Source organism: Aquarana catesbeiana, linkage group LG12, assembly GCF_042186555.1.
Source record: "Aquarana catesbeiana isolate 2022-GZ linkage group LG12, ASM4218655v1, whole genome shotgun sequence".
NCBI lineage: Eukaryota > Metazoa > Chordata > Amphibia > Anura > Ranidae > Aquarana > Aquarana catesbeiana.
Genome location: NC_133335.1, coordinates 13,663,486 through 13,691,172, shown reverse-complemented (window position 1 = coordinate 13,691,172; position 27,687 = coordinate 13,663,486). Strand labels below are relative to the sequence as shown.

Sequence of the window (27,687 nt, the reverse complement as noted above, 5' to 3'; positions counted from 1 at the left end):
AATGGAACTAAGGGGCCAAGCCCAACCCGTGAAAAAAACCCCTACATCATAATCCCCCCTCCACCAAATGATTTGGACCAGTGCACAAAGCAAGGTCCATAAAGACATTGATGAGTTTGGGGTGGAGGAACTTGACTGGCCTGCACAGAGTCCTGACCTCAACCCGATAGAACACCTTTGGGATAAATTAGAGCGGAGACTACGAGTCAGACCTTCTTGCCCAACATCCGTGCCTGACCTCACAAATGCGCTTCTAGAAGCATGATCAAACATTCCCCATAGACACACTCCTAAACCTTGTGGACGGCCTTCCCAGAAGAGTTGAAGCTGTTATAGCTGCAAAGGGTGGGCCAACTCAATATTAAACCCTACGGACTAAGACTGGGATGACATTAAAGTTCATGTGCGTGTGAAGGCAGGCGTCCCAATACTTTTGGCAATATATGGCATAGTCTTACGGGAAGTTGTTGGTGAAGAAAACAGTCTAGTGACGGAGTTTCTTTTAATAGATGAAAGTAATAAGGCACAATAAAAACAGACAGAAGACCATTAATCCCTTTTGAACCAGTGTGAAGTTTATTTTTGAAAGAAAGAAAAAGAAAAACCCAAGACAAAAAGAGATCGATTGCAACACACCAAATCTGTATTTACAAAATCACTCTGAAATTCACATGCAACAAAACATAACTTAAGCCAAAAACAACAAAAATAAATATAAAATAAAAACAGGATCATTTTCAAAACAGAAAAAAAATAAATACAAATGAAAGTAACTGAACAAGGAATATACAGCGGATATCCCATAACACTGAACGAACGGGGATTTATAACAAAGGAGTCAAGCATGGTAGACTACATCAGACGGCTTCCCACAATAGGTTATAAAGAACTAATGGGGGATGCTGGGATTTGTAGTTCATCAGCAGAGCAGAAAAGCCCCTTCCTCTCCTATCAGGAGTTTGTCTATTGGCTCACATTTACATTGTAATGTCATGTCTCCTTCTGGTTGGATGCTACCACCTTTAGTTCTTGAAGACCGGGCGGTTCCCGCACACTAGAAATCAGGCCTATCGCTATGTGTGGAAAATTCTGGCATTTGGAACTCTCAATCTTTTGACCCCATTACATGAAATCTGGTCAGTTATGTTGGGTTACCACACTTTATATCATTGTGCTGTATTAAGTCTTAAGGCCAAGGGAGCCGGGGCGGGAGCAGTTGCATCGGCCAAAGGGAGCCAGGGCGGGAGCAGTTGCGTCAGCCAAAGGGAGCCGGGCGGGAGCAGTTGCATCGGCCAAAAGGGAGCCAGGGCAGGAGCAGTTGCGTCGGCCAAAGGGAGCCGGGCGGGAGCAGTTGCGTTGGCCAAGGGAGCAATAACATGACAAGGCCTACAACACTCCTTGCAGGAACCGCCCCTTTACCAGCTTTCTGTAGTGACAGCACAAGTGGCTCATGTTTTAATCTCAAAATCAGCTTAGCTTTAAAGGGGGATTCCAGCTCCAAAATGATAATCCCACAGCTTGCTCACCCTGCCCAGTATTTTCTAAGGGACCTCTCTTAGGGCAACAGAAAAACCATGATAAGCAAGAAGCTCCAAGAAGGAAAAACAAAAAGGCTACAGAAGCCCAAATAAAGTTGTCCGAGGGTGAAAACAGATCAGGTCAGAACAGAAATTGGTCACTTGCTTCTTTACTTGGACCTGGAACAAGTTAAGCAGGTCACGGGTCCAGTCCTTCACTGGGTGCTTTCTTGTTCCAGGTCAAGAAAGTAGGACTTTGGGCAACAGCATTGAACGCTAAATAAGGCACCAATGGCCCACTCGTCATTCTGCCCTGACAAGTTTCATTTTAGTGACTGGACACAACTAGGAAGTCAAGGATCTACAAAACCCTCCCCAAGTACCTGCAAGAAAGGCAGCAGGCCTGCTAGTGCAAAAAAAAAAAAAGAAATCTATTCGGAAACGGCCGTACTGAGGGTCACGTTAAATGTCATGACAGCATCGTTTTAGTAGTCCACAGCAAGAAAAAACAAAAAAATGCAACAGCAGCACCAAGGACAGTAACAAATTCATATTAAAGCAGACCTTCCATGCCAAATGAGCCCTGACCATCCAAAACAAAAAGCCATTGGTAAAACAGATTGCCAAGAAAAAAAAAAAAAAAAAAAAAAAAAAAAAAAAGGGATTTTACCTTTGTCGCCAACACTTCTGGATAACAGACAGCGTTGCGCCTTCCAGTAGAGCTGTACTCTGGTGATGGGATGGATTATTTCTCAGGGGCTATCAAGCTCCTAGCTCTGCTGTAAGGCACAGTGTTGTAACCCAGAAACTTTGGGAGGCCAGGGCTTTTTTTTTTTCTCCCAGGGCGAGGGGCTTGCAGGAACCCCACCCTGTCTTTGGCATGAAGATCCATGAAAAGCTAGGAGTGCATTTTTAGGGGCTTTCAAACTCCTAGCTCTTCCAAGAGGCACGTTGAGGCTACCTTGATTCATTGGGAGGCCATTTGCAAAACACCAGACCCTCCCCGGATTTTGGTCAAAAAAAAAAAAAAAAGAAGGATCCAGCACCCCCCCCCCCCAAAAAAAAATACCCATCAAAGTACACAGGAAATTCCCCGTTTACTTGGGTTCAAAAAACAACCATCAACCCATCTTAAAAGGATCAGCAAACCCAGAACACAAAAAAAAAAAAAAAAAAAAAAAAAAAAAGGCACTGGATTTAAAATAAAAAGGGTCACCATTACCTTCCCATGCCCCAACAGAAGATTGGATAACACACATCAGCCCGATCTAGGTTTAGCTGCCATCTTTGAGTTCAAGAAGGGCCACCATAAACACTTGGCAGCAATTTTCCATAGAGGTACCAAACAGGAAGCCTAAATTCTGAGTTCTGCCAAGTCTCTGAAATGTTCACATATTCATCCACAAATGTTCTTCTGGGCTTTTTGTTATGGAAAGCAGCCCTTTCAGCGTGTAGATCAGATCAGGCCAAGTAAAGAGGGGGGGGGGGGTTGGGTTTGGGTGTGCAAATCCCACTTGAAGGTCAAAAATACAGCAACAAGACTTATAAACGGGGGGGGTGGTGGAAGAGAACCACAGTGAACAGCATAGTAATAATGTGGAGTTCAAGGCATGGAAGAAAACGGACCAAAACAAACAAAATTGCTCAGTTTTTCCATAAATACCTGAGGTATCTATATATACAAACAGTGGCCATGGAGAAAAACCTAATTTTTTAACCATTTGTTAATCAAGTCAATAAGATGGTAAACCAAAAGTTGTAGAATATCCACTTTATGTAAAAAAAAAAAAAAAAAAAATTCAGCCCCAGTAAACAACCCAGCAGGGGGCGCTCAAGTATACAGAAATAAGTCTCCCATTATATTTGGTCATTTTTCTTTCAAAGTTTAACAAGACTTTTCTCCCAAAAAAAAAAAAAATATATATATATATATATATATATATATATATATATATATATATATATATATATATATATATATATATATATATATATATATATATATACGTATATAGATATCTATGAATTGTACATTCCCAGAGTTGCGACTTCAGCAGGGACGCCTTCTGGCGTAACTTCCAAAGAAAAACAGAAATACAGAATAAAAATGGTGGAAAAATAAAGTTTAGTGTCGCTTGATGGTACAATCACAGCTTGCGTAGGAAGAAGGTTCCAGTATAGAAGAAAGGTAGCAGCTTGGTGAGCACTTCTCAGAATGCTTCAGATATCCTCCACAGCCCTGGAAAAGAAGAAGAGGATCAGTTACTACCAATGTTCAAACAGTACAGAGGAAAGACAACACATTGCCAAGCCTGGTATTAAAACACCCACTAAAAATACTATAGATCTCCTAGGCAGTGCCGGGAAAAAGTAATCCAGTGGCAAAGATGGCAAACTGTAGGAAGCCACACTATGGAAGAGGACAGCTTTTCCCTTCATGCCTTGTTTGTTTAAGTCTCCTAACCCTTGAAATAATTTTAAGGTCTGAAGGAATCCCTAATAAAAATACATCGGTGGTCAGTGGGCAGAAAGCCGCTTTCTATTGGTGGCCTGTAGGAAGAACACTCCTTATATTGGTGGACAATGGAAAGAATAGTGCCCCACCGCTGGGCGCCAGTGGGAGGAATAGTGCCCCACCGCTGGGCGCCAGTGGGAGGAATAGTGCCAAGGGCCAGATAAAAGCTAGTAAAGTACCACATTTGGCCCCTGGGCCAGCAGTTTGGAGACCACCGGTATAAGGCATGAGGGGAAATGCAGTCTTCCATAGCATGGCTCCCTACATTGTGGATGGATGACAAGTGCTCTTTAATAAGCCTCTTGCCTTTAGGTGTACAGTAATACAAACATTGTGCAATCCAAGTGACCAATGTCTATGACTGAAACTCCTGAGAGCCTACATGTGAATGGATGCTATGGGCTACTGCCAATAGCTACCCTTTGATAAGAGACGTTTCCACTTACCCTTTAAGATGCTCCTAAGTGGTCTTTTCATTCGGGCCAAAAACTTGTTTTGATATCCGTTGATACAACGGAGCATTTTTCACTGTGGGAGGAAACAGAGGGGTTCTTGTTAGATGGGACAAACACATAAAGCATAACTACTGATGGTTAAACATGAAGATCAACCCTTCCCTTAAAAATAAAAAGAGGTGTTTGTCAACAATTTACTACCTAAAAATAATGAGAACCAAAACAAATGTTCTTAAAACAAAAAAAGGTTATGAAATGCTGCTAGTGTATGGCCAAGCTTGAGACTGGTGGCTTCTAATTCCTGAAGGCTCCTTTAATTTGCAGCCACTGGCACCCAAAAGCTACTCTGCCCCCCCCCCCCCCCCACCCCTGACCTGCTAAAACCCTCACCAATGCTCGTAAACACACAAAAAGATCACTCTGCCCATTTGGTAGCCCATTTACATCACTTAGCCCCATTAAGCCTTCACAAATACCCAGAGCATTGGGGAGCATGTGACCGCCTCCCAGGATGCAGTGTTGGGGCCCAAGTAGCCAATCACACGAGGTAGGGGGTTGACATTAGCCCTGTGTAAGCTTTGACAGGTCTACTGTATTGCATTTTCCCAATAAAATTACAGCCCTTACCCCTTGAACCATCAAAAATACCCACAGCATTGGGGAACATGCGACCTTCTCCCAAGCTGGGCAAAGGTGGCCAGTCATATGGGGGAGGGAGTTGACTTAACCTTCTGTAAGCTTTGACACTATCCAATATGGAGTTTACACAGGGTTTGATATTATTTGATGGATAAAAACACTTTGGATTTATGGTTTTAGCCTATTATGTCCAAAACAAGTGGGCAATATCACCTATATCTAGATCAGGGGTCTCCAAACTGCCTAAACAAAAGGCCAGTTTATTATCCTTCAGACTTTAGAGGGGCCATGCTGTGGCCAGCGGGAGTGGAAAGCTCAGTTAAGTCTACTGTATTGCACTTCCCAATAAACGTACCTTCCATTGTAGAAGTAGATCCCTGACCAAGAGGCATGTTGGGGTTTCTGTATGACGGTCCAGCAGCTGTAGGTTGTTCATGGGTTTTCAGGATGTTCCAACGAGCATCTAACTCATACGGATGAGACACTTTGTTGGGTAATAGAGGGTTTATCGCCTTGCCAGGTGGATTTTCTCCACTCATAACACTGGCCTGGCCGGGTTGCAGTCTTTTGGCCACCTCTGCATTCAAGTAGGCAGTAGAGACAGAGGCTGGGATATTGGGGTGCTTTCCTCTTTTGGCAAAAGGTTCCCCAAGTTCTGGAGGAGCTATTCCAGGCCGGTTAAAGGGATGCTCTGCAGACCACACTGGCACCATGGGATAGGGACGTTCGACGGTTACCATTGTATTGCTCCTCTGGCTGGTGGAAGGATTCCACTGAGGATTTTTTTGCTCAGGCTGTGGCATTCTCTCCAGAAGGTGCGTGATGCCTTGCAGGTCCGGCTGCATATATCTGACATTTCTGGATTGTTGGCCATTTTGTTGAACAGGATGATGGTTTGAGGAGGATGATGCAACAGGTTTATTCTCCTGTTCTACACTTGGTGGTGGATTAACAACTTTGTTTGCCTGTGCCAAAGCCCGTTTCAGCTTTTCGGTCACCTTGGACTGTGACGTTAGGCGACCCTTTAGCCTGGTTCGCTCCATCTGTAATGGGGGCACGTCCACACCCTTTAAGGCTGGAGGACAACCGGTGCGTCTCATTTTCAACAAGAGAGCTGGGTTTTTCCCCCTGACTTTATGGGCAGGTTCATAGTTCTGTTTGTGGGTGAGCCTTTGGTGTATGGACAACACCTCTGGGTATAAGGTTTTAAAGGTGCAATAAGGGCAGGTACGCATGGGCAGTAAGGCACGATTGTATAACTTTGCTAATGAGTTCTTGGCAGGCCTTGTACACAAGTCCAGGGGAGCTGGCTCAGCCTCTAAAACGGGGTCCAGACCAAGAACTCCATTTTGGTCTCTATTTTGGTCTGTTGGGGGTTTCTCCTCTGTTAAACAAGGGTCATCATCCAGGGTTTCTGCACAGGTCAAGAACATCTCTACATCTCCATTTGCAGGCGGGGTTGGGGTTTTTGGAGGCTGGCAAGGAGTAGCCACCCTGGTTTCCTCTGGCTTTGCCCCTTCACTCTTCTCAAGAGCCGCCAATTCATTTTTTAGGCCCCGTTTTGCACTTACAAGTTTGTTGCGCAGAGCAGACAAGCGTTTTGGTGGTTTGGCCATCAGCGGATCCTCTTTGTGATCATTTGTGGGTAGCTGGGATGGATGCGTTTCCTGGGGTTGGACAGCAGGAAGAGGCGGTTCAGGCATCCTTTTAAGCAGCTGTAAGCTCTTACTGATGCTCTTCACTCGAGCGTTGGACTCTCCGGGTTTGAACTTGTGGTGTCTCTCCAGGTGATACCTTAAGGAGGTCTTCTGGGCAGCAGCATAGTCACAAAATTCACATTTGTATGGTTTTTCACCTAAAAACAGAAGAGTAGAACTTAAGAGTCTGGTTTTGAGAAACAAATCCATATACACTGAGGAGTTTGGCAAAGTTGCATGCTTATGTTCTTGGAGATATTCAAAATACCTTTGTTATACAGATCACTTTAATATTTAGCAAATCAGAGGATGAGGTCAGTGCAGAGACAACAACAACAGCATACCAAAGATTCCAGGGTAGCGATTAACCTTCATTAGATGCCCACTGAGCCACTGCTCAATATTTGCAGCGGTCTTGAAAAGATCATTAGACTGCTATCTGGCACCCAAGAAGCTTGGCACCATTCAGATTTTGACCTTTGGCCACCATAAAGCCAAACCCAACCCTACTCAGAATGAAACTCTTCCACCCCTCAACTCCATATTTGGCAGAAGTAAAAGCCCTCTGTATACCAGAATACATTCTGGCTAGAGGTGACCTCTGGTCGCTGTAACGCTAAAGCCCAACCCCACTCAGCGTGGAGCTCTTCCACCCCTCGACTTTATATTAAAGCAGAAGCCCTTTGTAGAATGGGATACATTCAGTCTATCTCTGTAATACATGTGCACCCCCCCCCCCCCCAATATAATATATATGTGTTTGAGCTTTGGGGTGCACACCCTAATGCAATAGGCTGCGCACACCAATGCCTGGCTGTATAAATGTGTATTTTTCTTAAGGAGACAGAACAGGGGGAAGCATGCATGTTTTGTAGAGATGCACTGAAATGTTTTTTTTTTTTTTTTTTTTTTTTGCCCAGACATAAGAAAAAGCTTATAATGACTTTGGGTAACTCAACCAGCATTCTCGTTCTCACCTGTGTGGGTCCTGAGATGTATATTGAGGTAATAATTGGAACGGAAAGACTTTCTGCAGTAGCCACATTGTCTGGAAATTGGAAGGCCTTTATTCTGGATAGCTGCTTGATCGTCTTCATTTTTATCTAAAAAGGAAAAAATAAAAATGTAAATTAAATATTGCATTTTAGATGGAAAAATAAATAAAAAAAAAAAAAAAAAAAGGATTTCTAACGTAATCATAATCTCATAATAGGATAATCTACAAAATTAAACTAGACAAGATCCTGCATAGGAGATTTTTTATTTATAACTGTATCTGGTTTACAACCCAGTAACAAAAAGTGAAACTAAATCAGAGAGGGGCACAGAACAGGCTTTACAGGTATGGTGTGACATCTGCTCTTAGACAGGATTTTTTTAAGTTTAAAATGGAGTACAGGTGCCAAAAAAAAAAAAAAAAAAAGTCTAAATTGAGCAAATAAAGTTACCGGTGCACCACTAGGGTGCGCTACACCCTACAAAATGATTTAAAGGAAAAAGGTAAGGGAGAGATCAGGGAAGTGCTATACCAGTTCTGTATTCTGATAAAAGGATTTCACAATAAAAAAAAAAAAAAAAAAGGCATAGGCTGATGTTTGTCAGCTTAACGTTTCTATTACTTTGCATAAGAATGCCATGTTGCTACAGGTGACTAGAACAGTTCCTCTGTTAGATATGTTCCATAAATCGGACCCCAAAAGCCCCAAAAAGGTTTTAGAACCCAAAGCCACCAATGCTTACCAGTAGTTGCGGAATCACCACCTTCTTCCCATTCGGACACATCTTCCATTTTGATCCCCTCAATATCTTCCAGGTCAACGGAAGGATTAGGAGAGTCCCTAGCCATGAGCCCGTCATAACTGGCAGTGGACTCCGAGTCACTCCTGTCCTTCCTGTGAACGCGGGAATGCAAGATGAGCTGGTGGTAGGTTTTAAACAATTTTCCACAGTTAATGCAGACGGTTGTCTTGTCCTGGTTGTCAGAAGTTTTGTTTTCGCCCTCAGCGGCAGGGTTCTCCACCACATCGTTTTTCAGGTCATCCGAATTCTGCATTGCAGGAGCTCCCTTGTCATCCTCACTCTTAAAGTTCTGCAGCTCTTCCGCATGAGCAGGCTGCATAGTTTTTACAGTATTCCAAAACTCTTCGATCTCGTCTTTGTCAGACGATGAGTCCGTGTCCACCGGGACTTCAAAGAAAGGTTCCTTCACTTGACCGTGGCCTAGGGCAACTTTGCCTTTTGTCGCCAGTTGCCAGGCCTGGTAGGTGTTGAACGGGTCAAGTTCCCCGATCCATTTGCGATCGGTTTCCGGTTTTTTGGCTGGTGCAGAAGTAGGCTTTAGGTTCAAGAAGCTCATAAAGCCCTCCTTGGTGTTTTTTTTTACTCCATTGTTACCATTCACATTTTCCTTAGAAGAGGCAGAATTTGTTGGTTTCCCTGCCAGCTTTGAGCCTTTCATGTGTATTTTACTGTGGTCCATCAAGGCCTCCTTGTCAGGGAAGTAAAACCCACAGACCATGCATTGTTTATAAGACGAAGTAAGGCTTTTGGGGGCCTGCTCTTGTTCGACCTCATTGATTGTTACCGGAGGCTCAATAACTGGTGGCTGGGGTTTGGTTTTCCCTCCTGTTCGGCCAGAATGAGTCTTTTTGTGATTTTTAAGAAACCACGGCTCTTTGAATCTCCTCCCGCAAATATTGCAAGAATAGGTGAAGGAGTCTTTGTGCTTTTTCATGTGGATCTCCAGGTCGGAGGACTCAACGAAAGTTTGACCGCATACTTTACAATCCGAGTCTTCGTTCTCATCTTTAACCTCCTCCACCGAAGACTCTGAGCTTCTTCTAAGTTTGTCCTGAGGACTGAGGAACTCTGCCTCGATGCGGAGAACCGTGGGCTCACACAGCGTTGGATGATGTTTGTTCAACACGTGTTTCCCCAAATCTTTGTGATGTCTGTAGGACTCGTTGCAAAACATGCAGTCGAAGTTGCCATCTCCCTCCGTTGGAAGCAAAAAGCTCTCTTGGAGGGTTCTTTGGGAGAGGAGGTTCCTGCGCTTCATGGCCCGGGTAGAACGAGAGCTTTCCATCTTGGAACAAACAGAGCTGCCTATGCCGTCAGGACCATCTTCAAAACCAGTATGGGACTGAATTGGCATCTTTACAGCCAGTTTTAAAACAGAGCGGGCAAATATTCCCTTTTTGGATCAGTGCAAAAGAACAAATCAGGAGCATTCAGGAGTCACAAGTCACACCAAAAAAAAAAAAAAAAGAAAAATAATAGGCGGCCTCTAGGGCTTGGCTTGGTACACAATGACAACCAGAAGAACTTTGATCAATACCATTTCCTCTCAAAGTCATATATAATCCATAGCAGACCTAGAAGAGAGAAGAAGAGGAAATTAGTAAGAGGTATAGGTCATGGCATTGTTGTACAACAAATCTCACATAACTCAGAATTGTTGTGCCTTTCTGAGAGCTAGGATACATATACTATAAATACCTTTCCTATTATATCACCAACATCTACATAATACTGGTCAAGGTAGAGATGTGTACACTGGAATCTTTTATAAATATCCCATGGGCAAAGTTCCTTTTGTCTGAATTCAAGGGACTTTTTTTGTGGGATGCAACTCATGTTTAGAGTGGCTAAAAATCACTCAAAAGCTCCCCAACCACCCACATTTACATATCTTTAGAAGGTTCCTCACACTCCATGTGGTATGCTAACAAGGGCTCAGGCCGTGCCGTCACCTAACAATGCTGCAAACATTAGGTGTGAACTACTCTACAGTTCAGAGAATGGAGAAAAAAATATAATAGAAAGATCAAATGGATACACTGTAACAGTTTGTCTTATTCCAAACTTCAGGAGGACTTTTACATTTTATCTGGAGAACAGAAGACTCACAACTCTCTAGATTGTTTTTTGCAAATAATAATAAAACAAATACAAGTCATGTATGCTGAGAAAGAATTATGTTCAATGCATATATTATACATAAAACACATGTATGATTGTAAAAAAAAAAAACACAGAACATATAAAATAATCATATGCGTGTATGTATAATAAATGCATTGAACTTATTTCTTGCACTTCTAACAGATGCAATTTGGATTTTTTTTTATTATTTGCATATGTGAAATACCTAGTCATGTGAAATGTGAATAATAAAATTATTGCAAAAAAAAAAAAAAAAAAAAAAAAATTATATATATATATATATATATATATATATATATATATATATATATATATATATATATATATATATATATATATATATATATATATACACACACACACATACATACATACACACACACACTTTTTTAAGGAAAAAAAATAGTATTATAGTAAGGAAAAAAAAAAAAAAAAAAATATATATATATATATATATATATATATATATATTATAAAAAATTTAAAAAGATGCCCTTTTGCCTAAAAAACACATTTTGATTGCCATACCATACAGCAATCAAGCACCACCCAGTAGAATTTAAAATGCCACTGAGTGGCCTACAGTAACCCGACCTTTGGCCAACCTATGTGACTTTCCTTTACCCAATATCCCAAACTATTCCGGCCATTGCATCCCAGCTCTCCCAGTAACACACAAGTGTCAAACAACTGCTAACTCAGAGAATATAGAAAAAAAAAATGGCTTCTTAATACATGAAACTCTTCCTGTTTCCCTTTGTTTTTTGGACTCCACCAACAAAACTTCTCATTCTTGGTAGGATAACTCAATCAATTTGAATTGAGCTGCTGCCAGATAAGCCACTTTGGAAAGATAGCATAGTTAAAGAGCTGCCTCCTCTCCCCCCCACCTCTCTCCTTTTTGTGTTAATGAAGGTGGGGGGTTGAACAAGGAAACAGTAGCAATGCCTGTGCAGCAACAGCCATTGGAAATTAGCATTTAAAAAAAAAAAAAAAAAAAAAAAAAAAAAAACTTTAGGCAAGTTCTTACTGCACATGGCAAGAGAGGCGAGTGCTGGAGTGGACTAGGTGATCTTGTAGAAGATAAAGGGGAGGGAGGATTCAACAGTGGCGACTGGCGGACATATTGCAGAAGAGCAGTGGAATGGAAAGCCCTGTGGGCGAGCTGATTAACCCCACTCCTGCCAAACAATGGGTTCACCAAAACTGAAGGGGGGGGGGATTGGGTGACACAAGCAGCATACAAACCTGGGGGGGACTGGGTGACACAGACCTGGCTGGGGGGGGGGGGGGGGGGGGGTCACCCAGCTTCTCCAAACTCTGCCTGCAGTCTCCAAGCTGGATTGATTAGTCAGCAAGTGTCTGCTGCAGCCCAGAATAGAGGCTGCAATGAGTGCTCCCAGCTGCCCTGGGCTTCTTCATTATAACAGCCACCCCTCCAGCCCCACTCATCTCTTCTTCTTATTATTATTATAATAATAATGTTTCCTATTGATACATTTATTATCAAAACACACCATCTGATTGCAACAACAGGAGTGCAGTATGTACAACACAAAACAGGCAGAGAACTACAACTACTGACTTCCTTCTTCCCCTCCACTTCTTGTAATGTCTCTGAACTGCTCAGAAAACTACTTCTTTCTTCAAGGTCAGTGCACAGAACTCCAGTCCCAATATTCTTCTTCTACTACCCACAATGCCCCTGTCTGACAACCCCCCCCCCCCAGGCAGCACGTTCGATCCAATGCTGAACAATGCAGAAACAATGTATCATCATAGAGAAGAAGAAGAAGACGAAAGAAGAAGAAGAAGAAAACATGGTATGGGTGGCAGTCCCAGGGAAGCTTACTATACAGAGGAAACCTACCGAGTGATAGACGCCTGGCTGCAGATCTGTGTGTGTGTGATGGCTTCCTGTTCATCTGCCTCTTCCACAGGACACAAGACAAACCAGAACACCCCCCCCCCCCCCCCCCCATGTGTCTGCAACTTACTCAACTCACCGACAATACAACACAACTCTACACACCGATCACTATATACAATGTATACACCGATCACTATATACACCGATCACTATATACAATGTATACACCGATCACTATATACACCGATCACTATATACAATGTATACACCGATCACTATATACAATGTATACACCGATCACTATATACAATGTATACACCGATCACTATATACAATGTATACACCGATCACTATATACACCGATCACTATATACAATGTATACACCGATCACTATATACACCGATCACTATATACAATGTATACACCGATCACTATATACAATGTATACACCGATCACTATATACAATGTATACACCGATCACTATATACAATGTATACACCGATCACTATATACACCGATCACTATATACAATGTATACACCGATCACTATATACAATGTATACACCGATCACTATATACAATGTATACACCGATCACTATATACAATGTATACACCGATCACTATATACACCGATCACTATATACACCGATCACTATATACACCGATCACTATATACAATGTACTATATTTAGAGAGATTATAGAGATACAAATGTATACCCCGATCGTTATGTACAGATACAATGTATCAGATCATTCTATGTAGATACAATGTATAAAGAGATCATATCAATCTGTAGAGATCACTAATAATAAAGTACTTTTGTCGGCGTATAATAAATGCAATCTGTCTAATAGGAGAGGAGAGAAGAGGAGTAGGGAGAAGAGGAGAAGAGGAGAAGAGGACAGGGGGGTGATCCGAGTGTGAAGAATGGAGTTGGAGAAGTTTGGTGCGGGCGGCGCACACTGGAGGGTTACCTGCAGTCATGGATGGATGGATGGATGGATGGGGAGAGAGGAGGCGCTCTACCTGCTGGCAGAGGCGGTGATGAGAAAGATGTTGATGACTCTTCTAATCCGTCTTCTTCTTCTTCTCATTTTTGGGAAGGCACTTCCTGGGTGTGAGATATCTTCTCCTTATATCTCTCCTACACCAGTCCCCGCCCCCTCCTCCTTCTTGTCTCTCTTCTTGTCTCTGTTCTTCTACATGTGTATTGGAGTGATCACATCACCACCACACCTATCCCCCCCCATATCAATACACGTTCACCCACCAATAACATTACCTGTGTACCCCTCCCCATAATACTTCTCCTCCCCCTACCCCCAGTATCTGTCCACACCCTCCCCCAGACAATATCACTACCTGTACCCCCCTAATATCACCACCTGTACCCCCCTAATATCACCACCTGTACCCCCCTAATATCACCACCTGTACCCCCCTAATATCACTACCTGTACCCCCCTAATATCACTACCTGTACCCCCCTAATATCACCGACTGTGCCCCTCTACTATCACTACCTGTGCCCCCCTAATACCACTACCTCTACCCCCCTAATATCACCACCTGTGCCCTCTACTATCACTACCTGTGCCCCCCTAATATCACCACCTGTGCCCCCCTAATACCACTACCTCTACCCCCCCTAATATCACTACCTGTACCCCCCTAATACCACTTCCTGTGCCCTCTAATACCACTACCTGTGCCCCTCTAATACCACTACCTGTGCCCTCTAATATCACTACCTGTTCTCCCCTAATACCACTACCTGTGCCCTCTAATACCACTACCTGTGCCCCCCTAATATCACTACCTGTGTCCCCCTAATATCACTACCTGTGCCCCCCTAATTCCATCACTTATACCCCCCTAATATCACTACCTGTGCCCTCTAATATCACTACCTGTGCCCCCCTAATACCATTACCTATACCACCCTAATATCACCACCTGTGCCCCCCTAATATCACCGACTGTGCCCCTCTACTATCACTACCTGTGCCCCCCTAATACCACTACCTCTACCCCCCTAATATCACTACCTGTACCCCCCTAATATCACCACCTGTGCCCTCTACTATCACTACCTGTGCCCCCCTAATATCACTACCTGTGCCCCCCCTAATATCACTACCTGTGTCCCCCTAATTCCATCACTTATACCCCCCTAATATCACTACCTGTGCCCTCTAATATCACTACCTGTGCCCCCCTAATACCATTACCTATACCACCCTAATATCACTACCTGTGCCCTCTAATATCACTACCTGTGCCCCCCTAATACCATTACCTATACCACCCTAATACCACTACCTGTGCCCTCTAATATCACGACCTGTGCCCCCCTAATACCACTACCTGTGCCCCCCTAATATCACTACCTGTGTCCCCCTAATATCACTACCTGTGCCCCCCTAATATCACTACCCGTGCCCCCCCAATACCACTACCTGTGCCCCCCTAATATCATTACAATACCCCTCCCTATAATACCCCCCCCCCCCCATTATCACTAACAGTCTACACCCTCCCCTGTTATTACCTGTAACCCCTCCAATATCACTACTTTTGCCTCTCCTGTGTCCACCTTGCACTCACTACCTGTGCTTCCCTAATATTATTAATTGTACCCCCCCCAGTACTATTACCTGTGTCTCTTTAATATCACTATTTGTGCTCCCCTAAACTTATCACCTGTGTTCCCCCAATATCACTACCCGTGCCTCCTAATATTATCTTTACCCCCTAAAATCTCTACCTGTGCCCCCCCCCAATATCACTACCTGTGCCCCCCCCCCCATATCACTACCTGTGCCCCATTATGTTACTTAGTAGGTGAGGTTGAAAAAAGACACAAGTCCAACCTATGTGTGTGATTATATGTCAGTATTACATTGTATATCCCTGTATGTTGTTATCAATGCCCCTCATATTATCACTACCTTTGCCTCCCTAATGTTTCTACCTGTGTCCCCCCTAATACCACCTAATATCACTATCTGTGTCCCCCATAACACCACTGCCTGTGCCCCCCTAATACCAACTATCTCTTCCCCCCTTTTCTTTCTTCTCCTATCCTAATGACTTCTCTCCATTAATGGACCTTCTACATCAGACAACAATCGCTCCCTTAGATGAGATCAGATAAATCCCTCTCTATGGATCACAGACAATACAAACCCCGATTATCATCAAGACTGATAATAGAGTATATCATGGACAATGCACCCAAATCCTCCATCCCAAAAGTATTGGGACGCCTGCCTTTACACGCACATGAACTTTAATGACATCCCAGTCTTAGTCCGTAGGGTTCAATATTGAGTTGGCCCACCCTTTGCAGCTATAACAGCTTCAACTCTTCTGGGAAGGCTGTCCACAAGGTTTAGGAGTGTGTCTATGGGGATGTTTGACCATTCTTCCAGAAGCGCACTTGTGAGGTCAGGCACTGATGTTGGACGAGAAGGCCTGGCTTGTAGTCTCTGCTCTAATTCATCCCAAAGGTGTTCTATCGGGTTGAGGTCAGGACTCTGAGCAGGCCAGTCAAGTTCCTCCACCCCAAACACGCTCATCCATGTCTTTATGGACCTTGCTTTGTACACCGGTCCAAACCATTTGGTGGAGGGGGGATTATGGTGTGGGGTTGTTTTTCAGGAGTTGGGCTTGGCCCCTTAGTTCCAGTGAAGGGAACTCTTAAGGCGTCAGCATACCAAGACATTTTGGACAATTTCATGTTCCTAACTTTGTGGGAACAGTTTGGGGATGGCCCCTTCCTGGTCCAACATGACTGCTCACCAGTGCACAAAGCAAGGTCCATAAAGACATGGATGAGAGAGTTTGGGGTGGAGGAACTTGACTGGCCACAGAGTCCTGACCTCAACCCAAAAGAACACCTTTGGGATGAATTAGAGCAGAGACTGTGAGCCAGGTCTTCTCGTCCATCATCAGTGCCTGACCTCACAAACGCCCTTCTGGAAGAATGGTCAAACATTCCCATAGACACACTCCTAAACCTTGTGGACGGCCTTCCCAGAAGAGTTGAAGCTGTTATAGCTGCAAAGGGTGGGCCAACTCAATATTGAACCCTACGGACCAAGACTGGCCATACATGGGGTCGGATTTCGAAATAAATTTTTCTTCCGAAAATCTTATCTAAGAATTTCCATTCGTATTTCGCACCATTAGTGGGGCTGCAGCAACAGCCAATTTCCGCGCAGCCATCGAGTAATCGGACATGTTGGAAATTTTTTGAAAAACAAGCGATCTTCTAATCAATGATGGGAGAATCGTGCGAGAAATGTAATAAAAAAATAAATGCGCATGTGCAAGAAAAGAAAATTCCCGGAAAAGAAAAGAAGATTCCCGGCCACGAAAATTCTTTTCTGTAGCAACATGAGGTGAAATCGAAGGCTTGGTCGGTCGAATTCCGAAATCAACGGTGGCGTCATCGGATCACAAACCGCACAAATTTTCTGATTTTCAAAAGAAAATTTTTTAGAAATACGACCCGTGTATGGCCAGCCTAAAGACTGGGATGACATTAAAGTTCATGTGCGTGTAAAGGCAGGCGTCCCAATACTTTTGGTAATAGAGTGTATTTCTATATGAATTGATCAGGATGAAAGAAAAAGCCCCCCCCCCCTCAGCAACCAATCAGAGTCCAGCATTTAGAGGTCTGCCTTGATGAAACCTGTAGTCAGAAGGGACGAGTGGCTGAGCTTTGCTTCAGAAAATACCATTTCACTGGCTGTCATGCTGATCCAGTGTCTTCAGTACTTTCCTCCATCAATGACCGCGAAGGATCGGAGCTCACTGTGACCTCCCAGATCTGAACAGGTCAACGTTGCAAAGCAATGAGGGCCAAAGACAGCCAGGCAGGTAGCATTTTCAAAAGGAAGCCTGTAAAACAGCAACCGTCAGTTGGTTACTCTTATATTCATTCGATAGAAAAGGAACGCACGCGTAGTAACTGTGACAATGGAGTGATGTTTCTGGTGTACGGCCATTTTTAAACCATTTTATGACCCTGAAAGTATTGATCTGTAAAGGTGACAATTAAAGTGCATGTACACCCCGACCACTAGAGTCGCTCTTCAATGTGGTCATGTGATTTTCATTATGACAACACCTGGCGATCCTGCCATAGAGGTCCTTGCTCAGACACTTCCTGTTATAAGATGACAACACTCAGTCCCTGTCTAAAGTCTGCTCCTGTGTTGTCACCCTGAGATTCTGATGAAGACTACAAGTGGTATTTTCAGGAGGTTAAGCCGTGGCTTTAACCCCCCACCACCACCACCAAAGAATAGAAATGCAGCCAGTCAGGGTTGCATTTCCAGCCAGAACAAAAAAATAAACAAACGCCACTTCGCATTCAGCAAGTGAATGGGGCTGCATTGCAACTGTCCTCCAATCATGGTTCATTGCATGCGTTTATGGAGTGGTAGGTCATTGAGCCACAGTTTCGCCACCCCTAAACTGCTACCCGCTTTAGCTGCAGAGGGGGTGTACACATGCAGCGGCCGCAATGCTTTGCTTCACAGCAAAAATGATGACCCCCCCCCCCCCGTCCCTTTCGCCAGGTATAGCGCGCAGGACCCATGCAAGTGAATTGGAACGCTCTGCATGCACCCTGCAAACGCATGCAATGAACAAACTTGCTATGCCCAGTGCGGGGGGGTCCAAGGGGTCAAAGCAGGCAGCGAGGATGCGATACAACACTTCCTCGCCGCCCGTTAAATGCTCTCTGAACAGCGCTCCAAACCTTGACTTCTCCTCAGACCTTAGGAGGTCTGAGGTAAAACTGGCATTGGTTGGGTGCATTTAGGAAAGAGAAGATGATGTACCTTGTTATTACTCACCAACGTCTAAAAATGCTGCATGCCTGGCTGTCCAGAGATGAAATCTAAAAAAACAATGATAGTAATAATATTAGTCAATATTTATTTAGTGATTACACAGAGAAATGCTCTCTGAGCGCACTGTATGTATAAATATATATTTGATTAACTTTTATTGACCGCCTACCACATGCCCCGACCGCCAGGCTTTGCGGCACGTCTTGTTCACAGGCACCACCGCCCGTCAAACTCACCCATTCAAGTCAATAGGGGCCACACAGCTCCACCCATTAGGCCAGTTGAAAACATGTCAGTGACTCTCCATAGTTACTGTTTAATGCTCAGAGCTTTATTCAGCCAAAGTGAGGCGAACAATGGACAAACAAAATGGCTGACAGGCTGAAAAAAAAAGAAGGAACTGTTTAAAACTAAAACTAAATCATCAAGATCTCTGATATCTTGGGAAACAAAGTAACTTGTGAAGAGTATTTCACTGTATAATTCAATATATTATAGGTGGCTAAGGTGATATGTGGTGGCTAAGGTGAGATGAACAATGTACAAACAAAATGTCTGACAGGCTGAAAAAAAAGGCAGGAACGTCTGGAGGAACTGTTTAAAACTAAAACACTCGAGTCAATCATCCATATCTTCAACAGCTGGGAAATAGAGCATCTTAAGACAGGTATTTCACTGTATAATCTATTTGTTATACTCATTTGGCTGCCCATGGCTAAAGTGAGCTGAATGACATACAAGCAAAATGGCCGACAGGCTGAAAAAAAGGAGGGAACTTCTGGAGGAACTGTTTAAAACTAAAACGAAATCATCAATATCTCTGATATCTTGGGACACATAGTAACTTGTGAAGAGTATTTCACTGTATAATTCAATATATTATACATGGCTAACGTGAGATAAACAATGCACAAACAAAATGGCTAACAGGCTGAAAAAAAGGGGGAACACAGTGGAGGAACCATTTCAAACTAAAACACTCGAGTCAATCATCAAAATCTTCGATATCTGGGAAATAGAGCATCTCTTGAGACAGGTATCTCACTGTTTAATTTTATTTGCTATGCTAATTTGGCTGCCCATGGCTAAGGTGAGATAAATGACAAAATGGCCGACAGGTTATCAAAGAAGGGAACCTTGGAAAATAACAAAAATCTGATGCAAATCATCACTATCTCTGATATTTGGGGAAATAGAGTAACCAGAGAGGAGAATTTCAATGTATGATTCAGTATATTTGATATAATAATTTGGCAGCTCAAGACCAAAGCGAGATGAATGACATAAAAAGAAAACACCAACGATGGGGGCACTAGTCTTCCTACTGACACCAATGATGGGGCACTATTCTTCCTACTGACACCAATGATGGGGCACTATTCTTCCTACTGACACCAATGATGGGGCACTATTCTTCCTACTGACACCAATGATTGGGGCACTATTCCTCCCACTGACACCAATTATGGGGCACTATTCCTCCCACTGACACCAATGATGGGGCACTATTCCTCCCACTGACACCAATGATGGGGCACTATTCCTCCCACTGACACCAATGATGGGGCACTATTCCTCCCACTGACACCAATGATGGGGCACTATTTTTCCTACTGATACCAATTATGGGGCACTATTCTTCCTACTGACAACAATGATGGGGCAATACTTTTGCTACCGACACCAATGGTGGGGTAAATAATCAATATATCTGATATTTGGCTAAAAACAGAGAGGAGTATTTCACTATATAATTCAATATATTTGATGTACTAATGTGGCTGCCCATAGCCAATGTGGGAACGTTTCAAAAAAAAAAAAGTTGAAAACCAAAAAAAAACTGACGTAAATCGTGAATATCTCTGTGGAAGTTACCGGAGAAAAGAGTATTTCATTGTATAATTCAATATATTGGATATTCTAATCTGACAGCCCATAGCCAAAGTGGGATGAATGGCGTACAAACAAAATGGCCGACAGGCTGGAAAAAAAAAGAAGAAAACCATTCAAAAGAAAAAAAAAGAAAAAATCTGAGGTAAAAAATCAATATTTCTGATATCTGGAGAAATTGAGAGGAAAATTTCACTGTATAATTGAGTATATTTCACATCGTTTATTGGCAGCCCGCAGAACCTTGTCCAGACTCTGCGGCCATATTGGTTATGGTGTACATGTCTTTGGTGTTTTATTGGTTATGGTGTATATGTCTTTGGTGTTTTATTGGTTATGGTGTATATGTCTTTGGTGTTTTATTGGTTATGGTGTACATGTCTTTGGTGTTTTATTGGCTAGGTGTGCATTGCTGTGCCCATCTTCTCCTCACAGCTGACCTGCCTCTTCCTGTACACAAACACAGGCAGCCTTGTGAACTTTTGTTGGACATAATGGCAGCTGCTGCTGACAGACATCAGCGCGCTCCCGCGTGCAACCCTAACGGCCGCTGTGAGGAGAAGAGGGGGCGCGCGCGCGGACGCTCAGGCCCTTTAAAGCAGTGTGTGCGCGCGCACTCTCTCTCGCTCTCTCTTCCTTCTGGCAGAAGAGTGATAGCGCGCTCCCGCGGGAACAGTTGGGATTCCCTCGTGCACCGACCGTTGGCCCTTTGTGTATTCCGTTTCTTGATATTTCTGAGGGCGGGAAGGGGGTCATGTGACTTCCCCTCGCAGCACCTCAAGAAGAGCATGAGGGAAGACATGTCAGATATAAATGTATATATTATCGTTTTAATACAATGGGTGTGTTACACAGGTGTAAGAATAAATGGCAGACGGGCCTTCTTCACAACAATATTAAAAGTGACTTGTGCCATTTGGTCAATTTTAGTCATTCCTGGAGCAATGGCTGCCTAACAAAATGGCTGCCATACCTGTGCATGAGGAAAGCTGGGTGTCCTCAAAACGCCAGTTATCTGACAAGCAATACAAATTATTATTTAATAGCTACAATTATTACACATTATTACATAATTCTTCTAGTAAATGGATTTAGGGCCCATTTACGCCATATGCGCTACCCAACATATAGACGCGACAAATTGCCTTGCGTCCTATTAGTTCAGTGGTATGCGCTGAAGAAAAATAGACTTTTTTTTTCAGCGCAGTGTGTCGTGACGCGGTGCATCACATCGTGAATAAAGATGACATTTCCAAAAGTCAGCAATGCGATGCGTCTTATGCTACGCATTGGCACCTGTCTCTTCACGGCGCACATCGGCGACCGTGCCGCTGGTGTGAATGAGGCTTAAACAAAAAGCAATTTGTTGTTTTGGGCGAGGTAGGGGAACTTTAGTCCCTCTGGGGAATTGCCAAACCTGTTTCCCCAATGTGCGGTCGCATTTATCTAAAAAGATAATTACCGAAACAGATTTTGTGCGCCATATCCCCTTCTCACTATCCAAGCCGCCATTTTAGGTGAATCAATGTCCCCCCCCCCCCCCAAAGGGCTTGTTTACATTAGTTATCCACGGTGGAATGCTTTTCCGAGGGCATTTGATAGGCAGCTGGGTGGCATTATGTGGTCTCCTCACCACCTGAAATGAGGCGGCACAACCATGTGCATTGCATGCAGTTGGGGCATGGCCACATTCACGTAAATTGGTTGTGTTCGCCACAAAGCGCAGCATCGCAGTTGCGGCAAGTATAGGACCCTGACCGGCTGACTTTGTAGCTAGTCAGGGGTCCCCAACCATAAGTGTATATTTAGCCAAAATGTCCCCAACATGTACAACTTTCTATGGCTGAGACATAAACTCCTTTGTGGATGGGGAATGGCATGAGCAGTCCATGTGCTCTGTGAAGATGGTCACACGTGTTACAATCTGCCATAAAATCCCCTCAAAGACATATTTTTGCACTATGCATTACATTGATGAATGCGTGTTACTAAAACGCATTACCATTGCGTTTCCTGCTACAGTAGTATAACTTGGGGTAATTTTAAATGATCGGCACCGTACTGTGTTATCATATGAGAAATGCAAACAATGGGTCTGTGTTCACAAGAGTGGTTCCTGACCCATCATGCAATTTTCAAGTGCAAAGCACCTGAAAATGCGCAGATGTGAACGCACTCTGACATCTTATTTTTTTTAAATATGTAACCAATATTACATTGCCTTGATGGTGTTTGATGTTTCCTGTGTCAAGTTTACATGAATAAAATGGAATCTTTATTGAAACACTGTCTGTTTATTACCTCAGGCCTCCATCGCCATGGCAAAATGTCATACCTGTAAGAAGAGCGCAGTAGCATGTTCACGCAGAGGTTTTGATACTCAGCGTTCCAAGGATTGGCGAAGTCGGAAGCTGGCAGATAGGTAATATTTTCTAACTTTTTTTTTTCTACCATTTTGTTTTTTAATGATGGTGTTTTGGTTTGTGTTTGGTGGATGTAATAAGCAGGCCGTTGTTGTCCGCATGAGGCTTAAGCATCCTCCACAAGGCCATACGGATCTGTATATCCTCCACAGACTGCAGGGTCCATTACTGGGGGTTCACCTCTGAACCTCTTTTTAGCTCAAGGTCTGCTGTATGTTGAAGGTTCTGAGGTAAATCCCCGTTATGAATCCTAAGAAGGACACGCAGGTAAGCCTCATGGTCTACTTTCAATGACATGGTCATATTTAAAATATGAGTCCTTTCCTTCATGTTGTGGAGGTTTCTCAAAACACACTTTACCATGAAAATATCCCCGGTGATTTATTTGTGGTGTGTACTGCATACATCTATCAGCTTCTACCTTTCATGATCAATTAACGGAACCAGCTGCAGATAGAAGATGATTGATTACTATGTACAGCTGATCCACATTCTCTCTGCTCCAGTTTTAGTATGTGTAGTATGTCTCTTCTGCAATGAAAGAGAACCCCTTCTAGATCACATTTTTTTTAACATTTTCCAGATAGATAAATGGAAATATCCAAAATTCAAGCTGTGGGTGCACCTGTTTCAGCAAAATTTGAAGGTTCAATTGGGAAGCAACTGGGTAGAAAATTCCCTCCGAGCACAGATCATTCTTCCAAAATACACTGAAATGTATTATGTAGGAGGCCAGTCTACCCAAATCTTGTATTTCAATGTTTGGTACAAACTGGAGATTTTAGCCCTTGACCAGCTGTGTTGTCTTCTGGCTACTCCCTGCAGTTCCTGGTTCTGTACACCTGCAGTGCCCATTATGAGGGGTTCCCACCATCCCTGTGCTGAGTTCCTGGGTCTGTACACCTGCTGTGCCCATTATGAGAGGTTCACACCATCCCTGTGCTGAGTTCCTTGGTCTGTACACCCGCTGTGCCCATTATGAGGAGTTCTCACCATCCCTGTGCTGAGTTCCCGGGTCTGTACACCTGCTGTGCCCATTATGAGGGGTTCCCACCATCCCTGTGCTGAGTTCCTTGGTCTGTACACCCGCTGTGCCCATTATGAGGAGTTCTCACCATCCCTGTGCTGAGTTCCCGGGTCTGTACACCTGCTGTGCCCATTATGAGGAGTTCCAACCATCCCTGTGCTGAGTTCCTGGGTCTGTACACCTGCTGTGCCTAATATGAGGGTTTCCCACCATCCTTGTGCCAATTTCATTGATCTGTACACCTGCTGTGCCCACTATGAGGGGTTCCCACCATCCCTGTGCTGAGTTCTCAGGTCTGTAATCTATTGTGTTCATTATGGAGGGTTCCCACCATCCCTGTGCTGGGTTCTCAGGTCTGGACACCGGCTGTACCCATTAGGAGGGGTTCCCACTATCCCTGTGCTGAGTTCCCAGGTCTGTACACATGCTGTGCCCATTATTAGGGGTTCCCCCCATCCCTGTGCTGAGTTCTCAGGTCTGTACACCCACTGTAACTATTATGAGGGGTTCCCAACATTACTGTGCTGCTGGATATTATTTTTATTTTATATTATGAAGAATATTATGGGATGGTGTGAACACACAAAACTCTCATGTGGTGGACAGCAGAGTTAGGAATTTTGGAGATCTCGTTGTTGGCAGACATACTGGAAATCAGGTTTGGATGTATGTAATGTGCTGAGTGGGATGGGGGTGATGTGGAAGGGGGTGTATATACAGGTGATACATAATAATAGAAGCTAGGACACAATGTAGACACGTTCTTTTTCTCCATTCACTTGCTGAGTACTCGGTGGAGGTTTCTTATTCTCCTATGATTGGATTTAGCATTCTAATTATCAAATGAATGTACACCCACAGGCCGGGCTGGGATGATATGTATTGTCAGTGCAATGTACAGGTAGAAGAAGGTGAGGAGGACGATGATTGGTGGGTCCAGGCAGGGTGGAGGCCCCGTACAATGTCATTCATATGGAAAGTCATCAGCACTGTCAACACATACCAGAGACAGGGGGGGAGGGGGACTGATCCTCGTGCCCCACCATTTTATCCTTCATTCTATTCATCACACTTCTTCAATGAAAACTTCTCACCAGGAAAATAGACGTTGTATCATCCTGTCCTCCCCAGATATGTACACTTTCACAATGACTGTAATATCCTGTCCTCATACCGGAAACCTTCCTTCTACTACACCACACAGAATTCTCACTACACCGAGAAAGAAGAACCCCAGACCTAGAGATAGATAGATAGATAGATAGATAGATAGATAGATAGATAGATAGATAGATATTCTCTCCTGATACCGGAAACCATCCTTCTACTATACCAGATATATTTCTCACTCTACTGAGAAACAAGAACCAGATAGATAGATATCATGTCCTAATAAAGGTAACAATCTTCCTTCTTTCCACAACACAAGGGTTCTACTGGGAAAGAACATCTCCAAATAGATAGATAGATAGATAGATAGACATTCTCTCCTCATACCGGAAACCTTCCTTCTACTACACCACACAGAATTCTCACTACACCGAGAAAGAAGAACTCCAGACCTAGAGATAGATATTCTCTCTTGATAACAGAAACCTGATAGATAGATAGATAGATAGATAGATAGATAGATAGATAGATAGATAGATATCATGTCCTAATAAAGGTAACAGTCTTCCTTCTTTCCACAACACAAGGGTTCTACTGGGAAAGAACCTCTCCAAACAGATAGATAGATAGATAAATAGATAGATAGATAGATATCCTGTCCTTCCTTCTACTACACCAGACAGACTTCTCACTACACCAGGCGTCTACCGAACAAGAATAGAGATAAATAGATAGATATTCTCTCCTCAAACCGGAAACCTTCCTTCTACTATACCACACAGAATTCTCACTACACCAGACGTCGACCGAGGAAGGATAGATAGATAGATAGATAGATAGATAGATAGATAGATAGATAGATAGATATTCTGATGCAGGAAACTTTCCTTTCACTACACCAGACATCTACAGAGAAAGAAGAACTAGATAGAGATAAAGAGAGAGATAGATAAATAGATAGATATTCTCTCCTGATACCGGAAACCTTCCTTCTACTACACCAGATATACCTCTCACTATATGAGAGTTCTACTGAGGAAGAATAACTCCATAAATAGATAGATACAGGAAACAATCTTCCTTCATTCCATGACACCAGGGTTTTACTGAGAAAAAAAAACCCTCTAAAGATAGTTAGATAGATACGAGAGAGAGAGATATTCTGTCCTGATACAGGAAACTTTCCTTCCACTACACCAAACAGATTACAGATTTATCACTACATAAGGGTTCTACTGAGGAAGAAGAGATAGATAGATAGATAGATTGATCGATAGATAGATAGATAGATAGATAGATAGATAGATAGATAGATAGATAGATAGATAGATAGATAGATAGATCGATCTATGAATGGAAAACTGGGATAAGAATGGACAGGACATTAGAGTCAGATTTTACATTCAGATATGATCCGGTATGAAGGAGGAGAATTCTATGGTTGATGGAATTGTCTGTATTCCGGAACATTCCGTGTTTGTAGTGACATGGGAAGGAGATTAGATCTCAGCCAATCATTGTGAAGAAAACCTCCCTGCAGCCTCTAATGACATGAAACACCCCCTAGGAACAGGCAGAGCCCATGTGATTGGGTGTCCCAGGCTGTGGGTGAAGTTGTTATTTCCTGACAATGAAGAGATACATTGTATACAGATAATAATAATAATAATAATGATGTGATCGGCAGCCGGCAGTGACATGATCGCCGATGATTCATGTGAAGTGTGACTACCGATCACCGCTCAGCTTTACACATTGTCAGTATACAGAGCGGTGACCTCACTGAGTGCATCATACACAACTGACATCGTTTTATATTAGATCCTTCTTTCTCCTTTGTTTTCATCCTTGCTCCCATCTCAGTGCAACTGATCCCCTGCAGCCTCTTAGCAGCCTCTTCCTATCTACATAGACTCCAGTGATGGCTGTCTGGACTTTCTCAGGGCTGGGCTCCCGATGGTGACAACTGACCATGACATTAGTCTCCATCCGAAGTTTGTGTGACAACACAAAAGCACAGCTGGGAGACAGGGACAGAGTGTTGTCACCTTGCAAAAGGGAAGTGCCTGCACAAGAACCTTCATGGCAGGAGCACCAGGGATTATTATGATGAAAGCTGCAGATTTGAAATTACATTTACATGTTAAATCCTCTTTGGGGTATCAGTGATTGGGGTATCGGTGATTGAAATATCAGTGGTTGGTATATCAGTGGTTGGGATATCAGTGATTGGAGTATCGGTGATTGGGGTATCGGTGATTGGGGTATCGGTGATTGAAATATCAGTGATTTGGGTATTAGTGATTGGGGTATCGGTGATTGAAATATCAGTGATTGGGGTATCAGTGATTGGGGTATCGGTGATTGGGGTATCGGTGACTGAAATATCGGTGATTGGGGTATCAGTGATTGGGGTATCAGTGATTGAAATATCAGTGATTGGGGTATCGTGATTGGGGTATCGTGATTGAAATATCAGTGATTGGGGTATCGGTGATTGGAGTATCGGTGATTGAGGTATCGTGATTGGGCTATCGGTGATTGGGGTATCAGTGATTTGGGTATCGGTGATTGAAATATCAGTGATTGGTGTATCGGTGATTGGGGTATCGGTGATTGAAATATCAGTGATTGGGGTATCGGTGATTGGGGTATCGGTGATTGAAATATCGGTGATTGGGGTATCGGTGATTGAAATATCGGTGATTGGGGTATCGTGATTGGGG

The 27,687-nt window shown here is 43.3% G+C and overlaps 1 protein-coding gene across 1 annotated transcript; it reads right to left on the bottom strand.

The window, feature by feature from the left end:
• Positions 1–3,516: 3,516 nt before the first annotated feature.
• Positions 3,517–10,193, bottom strand: ZNF217 (zinc finger protein 217). Its single transcript, XM_073607248.1, has 5 exons — positions 8,564–10,193; positions 7,801–7,926; positions 5,482–6,981; positions 4,479–4,560; positions 3,517–3,756 (listed from the first exon to the last, which is right to left on the bottom strand). Exons 1-4 carry the CDS (start codon positions 9,975–9,977, stop codon positions 4,493–4,495), a joined length of 3,108 nt encoding a protein of 1,035 aa, XP_073463349.1. The 5' UTR covers positions 9,978–10,193; the 3' UTR covers positions 3,517–3,756; positions 4,479–4,492.
• Positions 10,194–27,687: the final 17,494 nt, after the last annotated feature.